General features: G+C 37.4%; 2 protein-coding genes across 2 annotated transcripts; one reads left to right on the forward strand and one right to left on the reverse strand.

The window, feature by feature from the left end:
* The first annotated feature begins 610 nt into the window (after nt 1–610).
* Nucleotides 611–6,998, forward strand: rab33ba (RAB33B, member RAS oncogene family a). Its single transcript, XM_051649885.1, has 2 exons — nt 611–1,076; nt 3,882–6,998. Exons 1-2 carry the CDS (start codon nt 849–851, stop codon nt 4,368–4,370), a joined length of 717 nt encoding a protein of 238 aa, XP_051505845.1. The 5' UTR covers nt 611–848; the 3' UTR covers nt 4,371–6,998.
* A 1,258-nt stretch (nt 6,999–8,256) lies between these two features.
* On the reverse strand, nt 8,257–14,839 carry zgc:113425 (uncharacterized protein LOC541425 homolog). The gene is made up of 7 exons (XM_051649875.1): nt 14,695–14,839; nt 14,200–14,377; nt 12,877–12,936; nt 9,379–9,510; nt 9,093–9,239; nt 8,824–8,884; nt 8,257–8,690 (listed from the first exon to the last, which is right to left on the reverse strand). Exons 1-7 carry the CDS (start codon nt 14,820–14,822, stop codon nt 8,584–8,586), a joined length of 813 nt encoding a protein of 270 aa, XP_051505835.1. The 5' UTR covers nt 14,823–14,839; the 3' UTR covers nt 8,257–8,583.
* Nucleotides 14,840–14,877: the final 38 nt, after the last annotated feature.

Consider the following 14,877-nt stretch of genomic DNA (forward strand, 5'->3'; position numbering starts at 1 on the left):
AAGACTTCCACTCTTCTACAAATTTGAATTTAGTAACTTAAAAATGGAATATATTTATTACATAAAATGCAAAAAATGAACAATAACAAATTTATATAACAAAATAACAAATTTAACAATTTATATTAAAATAAAAACAATTTAAAATAAACTACCAATAAATTACAAATTGAAAATAAATGACTATAAATAACAAAACCTGTATTAAAAAAAAAAAACGACCTTGCTTTATGGGCCCCCTGAGTGGCTCAGGGGCCCTAAGCATCTGCTTATACCACATATAACTAGAAATGCCCTGAATAGAAGTGAACAAAAATGATTAGTTGGCTTAAAAGATGTGTCGTATCACAGCTGTAATACGGAACAACAGCACTTTTGCCAGAGTGATATTGCTTAAATATTACATCATATAATATGACATAACATAACCATATAATATAATATAATAAAATATAATACTTTCAGTTTTATTTATTTATTTATTTTTGTGATTGTGTAATTTGTGCTCCACGTTGTTGTGTTTGTGTATTATGTGGAAATACCAATAACAATGCTCCCGGTGTAATAGTACTTCTCGCGAGATTTCAGTCATGTCAACGTCGTACGTGGCTACAGACCCAAACAGTGAAAGAGGACTCCGCCAGGAATGCATCAGCAATATGTGGATTCTAGCAGTCAACTCGGCTCATACGCTCTCCGCTTTCCGAATTTTTGAGATCTGCAAAAAAAGTTTTAGGAGTAGTAGAAGTTAAGTGTGCTTTTGAATCACTGTCTAAGTTTGCACTGTGCCAGCCTGTAAGGTGACACGTACTGGGCACTTGTGTGTCTATAGGCATTAGGCAGACAGTATGGCAGATATCGAGTCCTCTTTTGAATTCAGCTCATCTTTTACTAGTTCCTCGCTGCCTCCCCCACGGACTCGAATCTTTAAAATAATCGTAATCGGAGACTCCGGAGTTGGCAAGACGTGCCTCACTTATAGATTCTGTGCGGGCAAGTTTCCAGACAAGACTGAGGCCACTATAGGGGTGGATTTTCGGGAGAAGATTGTCGAAATAGACGGCGAGAAAATCAAGGTGAGATTCCTATATTTCCATAAGGCGCTTGTATAGTTAACGTGCATTAATATGGCTATATGAAGACATAACCAATGCACTGGATTGCAGTGCATGATTGGCAATGCTCCTGTCAGCTCTCTACATAGGTGGTACAGATTGTTTTCCTTCCCATATGATGTTTCTAGCTATCCACTGTCATAGCAGCTAATTTATCCGCATCACTGCTGCACAAACTGAAAATAAATCACCAAAACACACTCGCTGCATCATGCACATAATATGTTTTTTTCTTTCATGCATTAACACACCCCGCATTGTCTTGCTATGTTTAAAGGAAAAATACCATCGGTGACAGCAACTAAAATAATATTCCTGGTTCAGTGCAGCATGTGTGGTATAATGTTGATTACCACAACAATTAATTTCGTCTTTTTACTTTTTTCTTTAAAAACAGCAAAAATCGAGATCACTGCGAGGCACTTACAAAGGAAGTGAATGGGGCCAATTTCTGGAGAGTTTAAAAGCAGAAATGTGAAGCTTATAATTTTATAAAAGCACTTACATTAAATCTTTTGTTAAAACTTGTGTATTATTTGAGCTGAAAGTTGTTTATATCTTCGTGATTTACAGCGTTACATCGTCATGGCAACGAAGTATAAAACTTGACAGAAAAGGTTGGTAAGCAATTTTATCACACTAAAATGTTAACACTTACATTGTTTACATCTTGTGGCTATACTTTTGAAATAGGGAGTATTTTAACATTTATGGATTGGCCCCATTCACTTCCATTTTAAGTGCCTCACTGACCAGTTTACATGCACTTAAAAAAACGGTTTATTCCAAAACATTTAGCAGTAAAACACATTTTTTAACCACTCCACATATTTAAAATAAAACTATAGTTTTGGCAAGTCGTTTAGGACATCTACTTTGTGCATGACATGAGTAATTTTCCAATAATTGTTTACAGACAGATTGTTTCACTTTTAATTGACTATATCACAATTTCAGTGGGTCAGAAGTTTACATACACTAAGTTAACTGTGCCTTTAAGCAGATTGGAAAATTCCAGAAAATGATGTCAAGCCTTTAGACAATTAGCCTATTAGCTTCTGATATGAGGTGTACTGAATTGGAGGTGTACCTGTGGATGTATTTTAAGGCCTACCTTCAAAATCAGTGCCTCTTTGCTTGACATCATGGGAAAATCAAAAGAAATCAGCCAAGACCTCAGAAAAAAAATTGTGGAACTCCACGAGTCTGGTTCATCCTTGGGAGCAATTTCCAAATGCCTGAAGGTAGCACGTTCATCTGTACAAACAATAGTACGCAAGTATAACACGATGGGACCATGCAGCCAACCTACTGTTTAAGAAGGAGACGCATTTTGTCTCCAAGAGATGAACGTAGTTTGGTGCGAAAAGTGCAAATCAATCCCAGAACAACAGCAAAGGACCTTGTGAAGATGCTGGAGGAAACAGGTAGACAAGTATCTATATCCACAGTAAAACGAGTCCTATATCAACATAACCTGAAAGGCTGCTCAGCAAGGAAGAAGCCACTGCTCCAGAACTGCCATAAAAAGGCCAGACTACAGTTTGCAAGTGCACATGGAGACAAAGATCTTACTTTTTGGAGAAATGTCCTTTGGTCTGATGAAACAAAAATTTAACTGTTTGGCCATAATGACCATCATTAGGTTTTGAGGAAAAAGGGTGAGGCTTGCAAGCTGAAGAACACCATCCCAGCTGTGAAGCATGGGGGTGGCAGCATCATGTTGTGGGGGTGCTTTGATGCAGGAGGGACTGGTGCACTTCACAAAATAGATGGCATCATGAGGAAGGAAATTATGTCAAGGTATTGGAGTGGCCATCACAAAACCCTGACCTTAATCCGATGTCTGAAAAAGCACGTGCGAGCAAGGAGGCCTACAAACCTGACTCATTTACACCAGTTCTGTCTGCAGGAATGGGCCAAAATTCCAGCAACTTACTGTGAGAAGCTTGTGGAAGGCTACCCAAAATGTTTGACCCAAGTTAAACAATTTAAAAGCAATGCTACCAAATACTAACAAAGTGTATGTAAACTTCTGACCCACTGGGAATGTGATGAAAGAAATAAAAGCTGAAATAAATCATTCTCTCTACTATTATTCTGACATTTCACATTCTTAAAATAAAGTAGTGATCCAAACTGACCTAAGACAGGGAATGTTTTCTATGATTAAATGTCAGGAATTGTGAAAAACTGAGTTTAAATGTATTTGGCTAAGGTGTATGTAAACTTCTGACTTCAGCTGTATGTGCTGGTACGTTGGAGGAATCCCCGAGTTTTGCGTAAGAGGAAAATCGCACTATTGAAGTGCAATTTCACTGCAGGTTGCGATAGAAAGTTATGGAAACAAACACAGCAACAACTCTGGAATATCCGGAAATAAAGCGAAGCAAAAAGTGAATTCCTCTGATGCCATGTTTGCTATTTACACAAGCTTCACAGGGAAATAACATTGCTGTGGAGACAGCTGCTTACTGACCAGAGTATTTATATGGGGGTAAAGAGAATGACGATTATACAGTGCATGTAAATGAAATGCTGCATTCTGGTGTCCATTTAAACGTAATCACTGTAACCCAGATTTCTGCAATTTTAAAGAAAATGAGGGTTGAGTCTAAATTATTTTTTGTGGTAATCCACATTATGCCACAAATGCTGTCGATTGAGCTTAACTTGTATTGAACCTGGAATATTAATTTTAATAAGCTTTGAATTATTGGGTCTTTTAAGTTTCACTCTCCCCTTTCTCCTATTTCCGTAAACCAGGTTCAGTTGTGGGACACTGCAGGTCAGGAGCGCTTCCGTAAAAGCATGGTTCAGCACTACTACCGTAATGTCCACGCTGTGGTGTTTGTCTACGATGTCACAAATGCTGCTAGTTTCCGAAGCCTTCCGGCGTGGATCGAGGAGTGCCGTCAGCACGCTCTGGGTCAAGAGGTGCCCAGAATCCTGGTTGGCAATAAATGTGACCTGCGCCATGCCGCTCAAGTAAGCACTGACGTAGCACAGCAGTTTGCTGATGCCCACTCAATGCCTCTGTTTGAGACCTCAGCCAAGAACCCCTTTGGAAACGATGAAGGCAGTCGGAATAATAGTGACCACGTTGAGGCCATTTTTATGACTGTGGCGCACAAGCTGAAATCTCAGAAACCGCTGGTGTTAAGTCAGCCACCTAGTGGATCGGGAGATATCGTTACTCTAAGGAAGGAAGAGGAGGACGGGGGAGCCTGGGGTTGTGGCTGCTGGAGGAGCTAATGATGGGAAGCCTGTGCAAGAAAGGGAACGAGTCATTGCTTTACAGGGTGGGGCCTACAAATGCGAGGATGCACAGAGGCTTCAGGATTGATGAAATTAAGATACATGTTATTAAGGGAGATGTTAACCATCATCAAGATTCCTGTTTTTATCAGATGTGCAGAATCTGGCCATTATTTTAAAAGGAAATAGCACAAGGAATTTTTTTTACATGCATGTAGGCCCACCCACCTTATGTATCCTAGCTTCAGACCACTGTACATCAGCCTCTGTTCAGCTCATATACCTCCCCACCACCACTGCCACACACAGATGAACAAATTTGCCTACTAGATTTAGTCAGGAAAGTGGTTCCAAAGGGGAAGTATAGGGTGAAATCACCATAAACAAAACATTCCCTTTTTCATCACATCTATTAAACAGTTTTCCCACCAAAATTAGATGCCAAATCTGGTTTTGTGGTTTGTTCTCTCCCTCTATCTCACACCACACATACAGGCACTTCCTGTGAACGTTTTCAGTTCTCTCAAGTGAAACAACAAACCTGCTCACACTCTCACAAATGCATATTAGTTGTTATTAGTGATGCTAATAGAGAAAAACAAGGGATGAATTTAAAAGCTGATATCCTTTCCTTCGTAAAGACAGTCCTAGTCCACTGCCAGTATTTATTTATTTTTCTTCTAGCAGTCATTCAGGTGAACAATATTTACTGTTAAAACAAGTGGGTAATTCATGTTATCAAATCCTTACTGTTAATCCGTTCATAATTGTGGATTTGTGAAAGCCAGACTTCTGGTAAAAATGGACAAGACTTCTCTAATGCTGTTTACTTCAGTGTCCACAATCAGGTGTGGTATGCAGTATGGCGGAAATATCACAGTATACCTTGCAGCTTTGCTAGGCCAAATTATACATTTGTGTAATGTATATCACAGATTAGTTGATAAATATGCATTTTCCTTGTTTTATACATGGCATCTGCGCTGTGCATGGTATTGCTCTGACAGTTCTAGTGTCAGTCTCTCATTCACTCTATAATCTATCAATACAAATATACAGTACTTCACAGTTGCTGATGGAAATATTTTTTTCCCAGTGGCCTTTTTTGTCATGCTATCCAGAATTCAGTCCAGTACAGGAGTATTCCTTTATGTCTTTAATGTAGCCACAGCAGGTCCTGTGTATTGCATCAAAGAAGCCTCAGGTACCACCTGTTTTATTTGTTTGGAGAGGTTTGCATATAAATGACAATTAAAGTAAAATTAAATAGGAGTATGTGATTGTTGAGGAATTTTACATGGTTAATGATGGCTCTGAAATATTTAAGTGCAAAGTGTTAAATGCGTACTAAAGAAATGTAACCTGTTTGTGCCAAATATTATGATCCTGGGCGCTTTCTGTTATACTTGACAGAATTATCCTATTGTATTAAAGGAATATACTGTGTTCAAAACAAGTTAAGCTCAATCAACTGCATTTGTGGCATAAAGTTGATTACCACAAACATTTTTTAATAGTCCCTCTTTTTCTTAAAAAAAAAAAAAATCTGGGTTACAGTGAAACACTTTCAATGGAAGTGAATGGGGCCAATCCATAAATGTTAAAATACTCACTGTTTCAAAAGTACAGTCAGAAGATGTAAACAGTATGAGTGTTAACATGATTTTAGTGTGATAAAATCACATACTAATCTTTTCTGTTTAAAGTTATAGCCAATTTTACAACTTCGTTGCCATGACGATGTAACGTCAACAAACCCTAAAATTACTGTAATATTTACAGCTCAAGTATTACATGAGTTTTAACAGATGAATTAATGTAAGTGATTTTATAAAATGATCAGCTTCATATTTCTGCCTTTAAACCCTCTAAAAATTGGCCCCATTCACTTCCATTGTAAATACCTCACTGTAACTTTGATTTCTGCTTTGAAAAGGAGGGACGAGTCAAAATAATTATTTGTGACAATCAACATTATGCCATAAATGCTGTCAATCGAGTTTAACCAGAATATTACTTAAAGTGCCAGAAGCATCATGAAGTGGATCAGTTTTGTTATATCAACAGGCCACTGTGGTAATGATTTTATGAAGTTTCATTCTGGAGTGGTCATGATCAGCTGTGGCTCTGAGTTCACTTGTTTGATAATACTGATTTGTCTCTTCACCAAAAGTACCATTTCAAGTGTCCTTCAAACTTCTGTTATTTTCTGTTTCAAATAACACAATAACATAGTTATCTCAGAATCTCTAAAAAAAAATGCTAATGAAACTTCCAAGTTACATGCAGACAATATGTGGCATTTCATTCAGATGTGTAAGTGCTAAATTTTATTACTATTTATTATTCTCAGTTAAAAGTTCATTATGCATCTTTTCAACTAAAGTATATGAGCCAATTCAAGTTATCAGGGGTCAATAGTTGAGAAAATAGCACCTTGCAATGCCAGAACACAAGCATGCAAATCATATATCTTTACTAATCATTTTGCTGATAAAACCCATGTCTTCAGTCTTGGTGAGGTAGAGTGATAATTTTAAGGGACAAATCAACCGTCAATCCACTGTAATTAAAGGGGAACACAAGAAATCATGGTTGTTGCAGTTTTGTTAAAAGAATAAAGCATTAAATCTTTTAAATCTGTCAGAGTGGTGTTGCGTCTTTATTGTTCTGGACAATCCAATATACTTAGAGCCGATTTGTGTGATATTAAGTTCTGGCCCACAGCTCTTTGCTAAAGGAGTGCATGAAAATATGTCAGTCATTATGCCAATCCCATATTAGGATTACTGTCAATCTAGACAGTGAATTTTAAACAAATTTAAACATTCAAATTACATAGCAAAAAAGATTCACACCATTATTATTATTATTATTATTGTGTCTTAATGAAATATTCCAGTTTCAAAACAAGTTAACTTAATCGACAGCATTTGTAGCATAATGCTGATTACCACAAAATATAATTTCGACTCGTCCCTCCTTTAAAAAAAAAAAAAAAAAAAAGCCAAAATCAAGGTTACAGTGAGGCACTTACAATGGAAGTGAATTGGGCCACATTTCTGGAAGATTTAAAAGGCAGAAATGTGAAGCTTATAATTTTATAAAAGCACTTACATCATCATGGCAACGAATTTGTAAAATTGGCTATATCTTTACACAGAAAAGGTTAGTAAGTGATTTTATCACACTAAAATCATGTTAACATGCATATTGTTTATGTCTTGTGTATAAACTTTTGAAACAGTGAGTATTTTAATGTTTACAGATTGGCCCCATTCATTTCTATTATAAGTGCCTCACTGTAACCCAGATTTTTGCTTTTAAAAGGAGGGGAAAGTCCAAATTAATGTGTATGGTAATCAGTATTATGCCACAAATGCTGTCGATTGAGTTTAACTTGTACTGAACCTGGAATATTCCATCAATGAATAAACCCTCTTATTTTGCATATGTTAGGAGCACCAACATTGAAGAGCATAATAAAACTGAAATCGCTGGGTTTGATCTATCAGATCTCAGTCATTCAGGAGTTGCCATAGGTAGTTTTATATCCATAAAGAGGCAATTCTTAGCATTCTTGAAGATGAGAGGAAACGTTTTTTTCTCGTATACCAGCTTAAAATGCAGTCAACTATAAGTATGCCATTTGTAGGCTGATTTCACCTAAAAATTTAACACTGTGGCACTATTAAAATAATCCTGTTTGTTTGAGAGACCCATCCAACCCAATGCAGCAACACTGGCTCAACCACCAAGGTGTGAGTTTGTGACAGGACAACCTGTTTTTACAACCAATGAAAGACTGGGAGTTTTCTGGAATCTATTTACAACTGCCTTTGGTGAATCTAGAGCTGCAGAAATTACACTACATTTTTTAACAGAATTATTTATTGAAAACTATATACAGGTTTTATGTATCTCACAAAATAATCACAGTGAAATTAGTATAAAGATAAGGCCTATAAAAAAAACACAATAAAAGATCATATAAAATTGACATGGCACTGATAATAACTTAAAAATATCAGGAGAAACATTTCAAGTCAAATGAAGCACAATGAAATATGGACTTTCCCCACCTTTTACTTTCTAAGGGCTAATTAATGAATTATATTTCCCAAGAAGGGAAAACGTAGTAAAGAATAGTACATGCAGTGATGCATCTTACCACCACAAACACACATATAAAAACCATAGAAGGCAATTCCTAAGATAATCTGCTGTAAGGTGGAGGTGTGGAGATGTCTTGCTGTTCCTGCTCAGGGCAGCGATCCATGAAAGACACAGGAGAGTTAAAGATACGTTCATCTCCGCCTGCATAAAAGAAATTATGATCAGACATAACCTCACTAACAAAATCATAATGGCATACACATTGGCAGAAACTCTGAAATATGATTGCATTATTTCAGTGTACCAACCCACTCTAGAAAGATCCATCTATTACCTTGCCAAGTGCAGATCAGTTCAGTTGGAGCAATAGGATCATTCTGGGGAACTAGGTACTGCTGTAAAATACACATACAGTCCAAATCAGCGTTAGAATGGGCCCATACACTAAACCAGTTCACTTTAACACACCATTCTGTACACAATGATTAATCTCAATCTTGTACAGCCTATTCAGAAGAAATTATAGGTGGTTCTTTTAGGCAATGCATTGTATTCTAATCTAATGAACTGCCTTGTGCTACAAAAGACTCAGATTTCACTCACCATGCCATTCACTGAGTCATAGCAGCCGCAAAGCGGCAGACTGCGGCAGCCAACAAATGTGATGAGAGAAGAGAAGAGCAGAGAACCCATGCAGGCCACCAGAAGAGTGCTGTTAGCACCTCTCACCATCCGGCTAAGGATAAACCTCTACATAGCATACCACTCAATTAATCATTTCTAGATTTTCAACTGAAGGTATAACAAATAGAAAAATGACTGAAATAATGTGAATTTGCCACTGGAAAGCACATGAAGCATTAGTTAGCATGGTGTGGTTTGATTGTACCACTTCAGGGACAGGATGGGCGTGGAAGACCTCATCATCCTCTTCTCCATAACTGAGAGTGACGCAAGCGTAAACGAACACAATCACAACAGCAACAAGAGACATCACAGAGGAGACTATCATGACATTGACCTACAAGTATTAACGAGAGAGTAAAACCATGATTAACAAGTCAAAAAAAATCAACAGTCATAAAAACAGCTCGTAGTGAGATTCTGATGCAGGGTTACACTGTAAATTAGTAATCTGTATTCGAGAGTAATCTGGATTTGACAAATTCAAAATAAATATTAAAGAGGAAGTGTGTAACTTTTTCAATGTTAAAATACTTTCTCCTTTCCCAGCTTATTAAAAGAGATGATTATAAGATAGCCATTCGTACAGTGGTTGATTTCCACAAACTTATACATTAGCCGCTTTTCCACCAACAGGCCGTACAGTTCAGAGTACAGTGAGGAACAGTCCCAGTAGCATTTCCACTTAAGCATGGTTTGGCACGGCACGATTACAACCCATTCTCGGCACTGTTAGCTAACCATAATGGTGGAATGGCTTTAGTACGTGGCAACTCACGAATGTCAAATTGCCAACACCAAGGTTACACATTTTTTTCTACGTAACTGGCAAAGTTCGCTGTGGTGAGGTTAATACAATTTGATTAAAAAATGTTTTGTATTTTTGGTGCATCTTCATGATTTTATGATGATCAACTAAATTTTTCTACAAGCCTTTTTCGTCAGGGAGGGAGAATACGCTAGCTAGCTCATTAAAAACTCATATATAATTATATTACTCATATAATATTTTGTCAATAAATGTCCTTTTTAGCTAGTCTGTGAACTTATACCTTTCTGTGTGTTCGTGTCCGGTGGCATACACAATCTTTCAGCAAATGATAGTAAACCTCTCGCCTTTTTCTCTTTGCGACATGTCTTTCCTGTGCTTTAGCAGAGTAAAAACCAGGAGAAAAAGCAGTCCTAAAATCTGAAATATGCAATCATCCACCATAGCGCAATTGCTCCATTGTTTATCTCTCACGCCTTCACCAAATGGCGTATTTGTTACATACAGTGCATTCAGTAAGTATTCAGACCCCTTCATTTTTTTTCACATTGCTATGTTGCAGCCTTATGCTAAAATGCTTTAAATACCCCCCCCCCATAAATCTTCACTCCATGACTTGACTTAAGTATTCAGACCCTTAACTCAGTACTTAGTTGAAGCATCTTTGGCAGCAATTACAGCCTCAAGTCTTTTTGAGTATGATGCAACAAGCTTTGCACACCTGGATTTGGGGATTTTCTGCCATTCTTCTCTGCAGATCCTATCAAGCTCTGTCAGGTTGGATGGGGACTGTCGGTGGACAGCCATTTTCAGGTCTCTCAAGAGATGTTCCGGTCTGGGCTCTGGCTGGGCCACTCAAGGACATTCACAGAGTTGTCCCTAAGCCACCCTCGCGTTGTCTTGGCAGTGTGCTTAGGGTCATTGTCATGTTGGAAGGTGAACCTTCAGCCCAGCCTAAGGTCCTAAGCACTCTGGACCAGGTTTTCATTAAGGATATCTCTGTATTTTGCTGCATTTAGCTTTCCTTCAACCCTGACCAGTCCCCAGTCCCTGCCAATGAAAAACACTCCCGCAGCATGATGCTACCACCACCATCATGCTTCACCATTGAGATGGTATTGCGCAGGTGCTGAGCGGTGCCTGGTTTCCTCCAGACATGACGCTTCAAATTGAGGCCAAACAGTTCAATCTTTGTTTCATCAGACCAGAGAATCTTGTTTCTCACAGTCTGAGAGTACTTTAGGTGCTTTTTTATGTCTTACACAGAGAAGAGGCTTCTGTCTGGCCACTCTGCCATAAAGCCCATATCGGTGGAGTGTCACAGTGATGATTGTCCTTCTGCAAGTTTTTCCCATCTCCACACATGATCTCTGGAGCTCAACCAGAGTGACCATCGAGTTCTTGTTCACCTCTCTTACCAAGGCCCTTCTCCCCAATTGCTCAATTTGGCCACCTGGCCAGCTCTAGTAAGTGTCCTGGTTGTTCCAAACATCTTCCATTTAAGAATTATAGAGGCCACTGTGCTCTAGGGAACTTTCAATGCAGCCCAATTTTTTTTTTAGCCTTCCTCAGATCTGTGCCTTGACACAATCCTGTCTCTGAGCTCTGCAGGCAGTTCCTTTGACCTCATGGCTTGGATTTTGCTCTGATATGCATTTTCAGCTGTGAGACCTTATATAGCCAAGTGTGTGCCTTTTCAAATCATGTCCAATCAATTGAATTTGCCACAGGTGGACTCCAATCAAAGTGTAGAAACATCTCAAAGATGATCCAGAGAAACAGGATGCACCTGAGCTAAATTTCAAGTGTCATAACAAAGGGTCTGAATACTTTTTTCATTTTATAAAAAAATCAGGTTTTTGCTTTGTCATTATGGGGTATGGAGTGTAGATTGATGTGAAAATAATAATTTAAAGCATTTTAGCATAAGGCTGCAATATAACAAAATGTGAAAAAAAATGAAGGGGTCTGAATACTTTCTGAATGCACTGTACATTCAAGCACCACAGAGGAAAAATAAATCGTAAACATGCATATGGCCCAGATCAGCACGATTTCGCAACGAGAACTGTTCGGCCTGACGGTGGAAAGGCAGCTATTGTGTCTCTTTGGCACTATAAAAATTACTCTGTTTTGAGTGGCCCATCCTGCCCAACACAGCAACATTAGCTCGACCACTTGTGTGTGTTTGGGGTGGGACTATCTGTTTGTTTGATCAACGCTAATGGAGTGTTTGAAAAACCAGTTTAAAAACCATGTTTATTTTTGCAATTCTGTTTGGTGGTGCTAGTGGCACAGAAATGACACACTTCAGCTTTAAAAGGAATAAGAGTTCAATACAAGTTAAGCTCAATCGACAGTATTTGTGTCATAATGTTTATTACCACAAAAATGTATTTTGACTTGTTCTTCCTTTTCCTTAAAAAAAAAAAAAAAATGAAAAAGCAATAATCTGGGTTCCAGTGAGGCACTTACAATGGAAGTGAATGTGGCCAATCTGTAAATGTTAAAATACTCGCCATTTCAAAAGTATAGACACAAGACGTAACCAATATGCGTGTTAACATGATTTTAGTGTGATAAAATCACTTAACCTTTTCTGTGTAAAGATATAGCCAATTTTAAAACTTCTTGGCATGATGACGTAACGTCATTAAACCCTAAAAACAGTTTATAAATTACACAATTTCTAACAGAAGAATTAATGTGAGTGCTTTTATAAAATTATAATTTTCACATTCCTACCTTTCAAACCCTCCAAAAATTGTCCACATTCACTTCTATTGTGAGTGCCTCACTGGAACCTCGATTTTTGCTTTTTTTATAAAGAAAAGGAGGTAGGACTTAATTAATTATTGTGGTAATCAACATTATGTCAAAAATGCTGTCGACTGAGCTTAACTTGTATTGAACCGGGAATATTCCTTTAATTACCAAAATAGGATTTTTCTTCTGTGATGCAAAGAGGGCAAGCACTCCAGGGGCAGCCATAATCTAAGAAAAGAAAGAGAACACGAGAGAGATAGGAAAGTGAAATGAGCATTACAGAATCACACAGCCTATGATCTCCAAGCAGGGTTCCCACAAAATTTGACCAATTCATTTCCATAAATTTTCCCATGTCATTTGTGATTACTGGATAAGCAGGGTTGGGGAGTAACAGAATACATGTAATGGGATTACGTATTTAAAATACAAAATATAAGTAACTGTATTCCACTACAGTTACAATTTAAATCATTGGTATTTAGAATACAGTTACATTCAAAAAGTATTTTGATTACTGAAGAGATTACTTTGCATTTTATTGTCATTTGTTTCATTTAATATTTAGTCCTTTCAGATGGAAAACATTTATACATATAAATGATGCGATCCAAAGTGCATTTGAACAGCAGTGAAACACTTTCTTATGATGTGTTACATTCATACGAGCAGACAGAGAAGTAAGTTTGAAGTAAGTTTGGAGCAGAAGAAATAGAAATAAACCTTGTGTAAATTGTGAGCTTTACGCTAAGCTAAAATGCTATTTCTAGCCATTTTACATGCACATTTTACCAGGCACGATCATATTTTTTTATCAAGAAAATTCATGTTGGATCATCATTTCTTTTTTCTAGTAAGACCTTTGATATTAGGGCAAAAATAATATTCTTGATAATAATTTTTGTATTGTTTTCTGTAAAAAATATCTAAAAATCCTTAAAACAAGATCAATTAGATTGATCTTGTTTTAGAAACAACACTGCATAAGATGTTTAGGTTTTTCAGAGAATGTATTTTTAACATGTGTATTTTGTCTTACTGTACTGGCAGAGTTTTTATTGTCAAAACAAGTGAAAAAATCTACCAGTGCTGAAGAAGTAATCCAAAGTATTTAGAATACGTTACTGACCTTGAGTAATCTAACGGAATACGTTACAAATTACATTTAACAGCATGTATTCTGTAATCTGTAGTGGATACATTTCAAAAGTAACCCTCACAACCCTGTGGATAAGGATGTTAGAAAATCGTTTTATAGTGAATGCACCTACAAAGATCTACTTCTAGCCAATGAAATATTTTATATTAGAAATTTCTATATAAAATATATATATATAAAATTCTTAACTACATTTTATTCGTTTCCATGAGTATTCCAGGCCTGAAATTCCGTGATATTTCCCTGTTTCAATGACTGTGGGAACCCTGTCTCAGAGTGGAAAGACGTCATAATTATCAAGTGAAGAAATGGTAAGTTTTAGGGTTGCTCACCAGTCCAGCCCAAAGTGGAGCTCTGGTTTCACTCAGAGTAGTACTCTTGCGGAAGACTGCATCCATAAATCCGCAAACTACACAGAGTCCAGCACACGCCACCTGAAGGATTCCCAAGACCACCACACTCTTCTGATTGAAGATGAAATACCTGTAACTGTCCATTACAGGCCTCCGACTGGAAGGAAATAATAGTTATCATTTTATTTCGGCAACTTCCAAAGCAACCTCCTAAAATATTCTATTATTCAATCTTTCTATGTTCTCCTGATTGAATGTAGTTGAGCAGATACTTTATTAAACGTAGAATGACTTTACAGTTTAAACCGCATGAACCATTTCCATGTTTTTGTTCTGAATTTGAAACTACAAACCCACTAAACTGAATATAATGTTTTTAAAAGCTATTGTTTACGAATGAACACTTATTTTTTAATGATACAGTTTAAGTGATGTATACGTTTTATAAATGAGGAAAATTAGTGTCCCATTTACCTGCGCTTATTCCTTTGATCACTTCCTGGCCGCTTTGTTTGAGAGCGCGAGGGTCCAGCGCGTGTCACACATTTACCTGCCTCGCGCGCAGGTGCAGCATGATGACCACGCCCCCACTGCATGGACATTTACAATCAGTGTTGACCTATTTACCGAAATGTGCCTTGAATCTATGCTACGTAC

This window comes from Myxocyprinus asiaticus, chromosome 22 (genome assembly GCF_019703515.2).
Source record: "Myxocyprinus asiaticus isolate MX2 ecotype Aquarium Trade chromosome 22, UBuf_Myxa_2, whole genome shotgun sequence".
In the NCBI taxonomy this organism is placed as follows: Eukaryota; Metazoa; Chordata; class Actinopteri; order Cypriniformes; family Catostomidae; genus Myxocyprinus; species Myxocyprinus asiaticus.

Coding starts and splice junctions, on each gene's coding strand:
- rab33ba (XM_051649885.1), top strand. CDS start 849: ATGGCAGATATCGAGTCCTCTTTTGAATTCAGCTCATCTTTTACTAGT. Junction 1,077..3,881: donor TAGACGGCGAGAAAATCAAG/GTGAGATTCCTA, acceptor TCCGTAAACCAG/GTTCAGTTGTGGGACACTGC.
- zgc:113425 (XM_051649875.1), bottom strand. CDS start 14,822: ATGTCCATGCAGTGGGGGCGTGGTCATCATGCTGCACCTGCGCGCGAG. Junction 9,240..9,378: donor CCCATCCTGTCCCTGAAGTG/GTACAATCAAAC, acceptor TATGCTATGTAG/AGGTTTATCCTTAGCCGGAT. Junction 8,885..9,092: donor ATGACTCAGTGAATGGCATG/GTGAGTGAAATC, acceptor TGTATTTTACAG/CAGTACCTAGTTCCCCAGAA.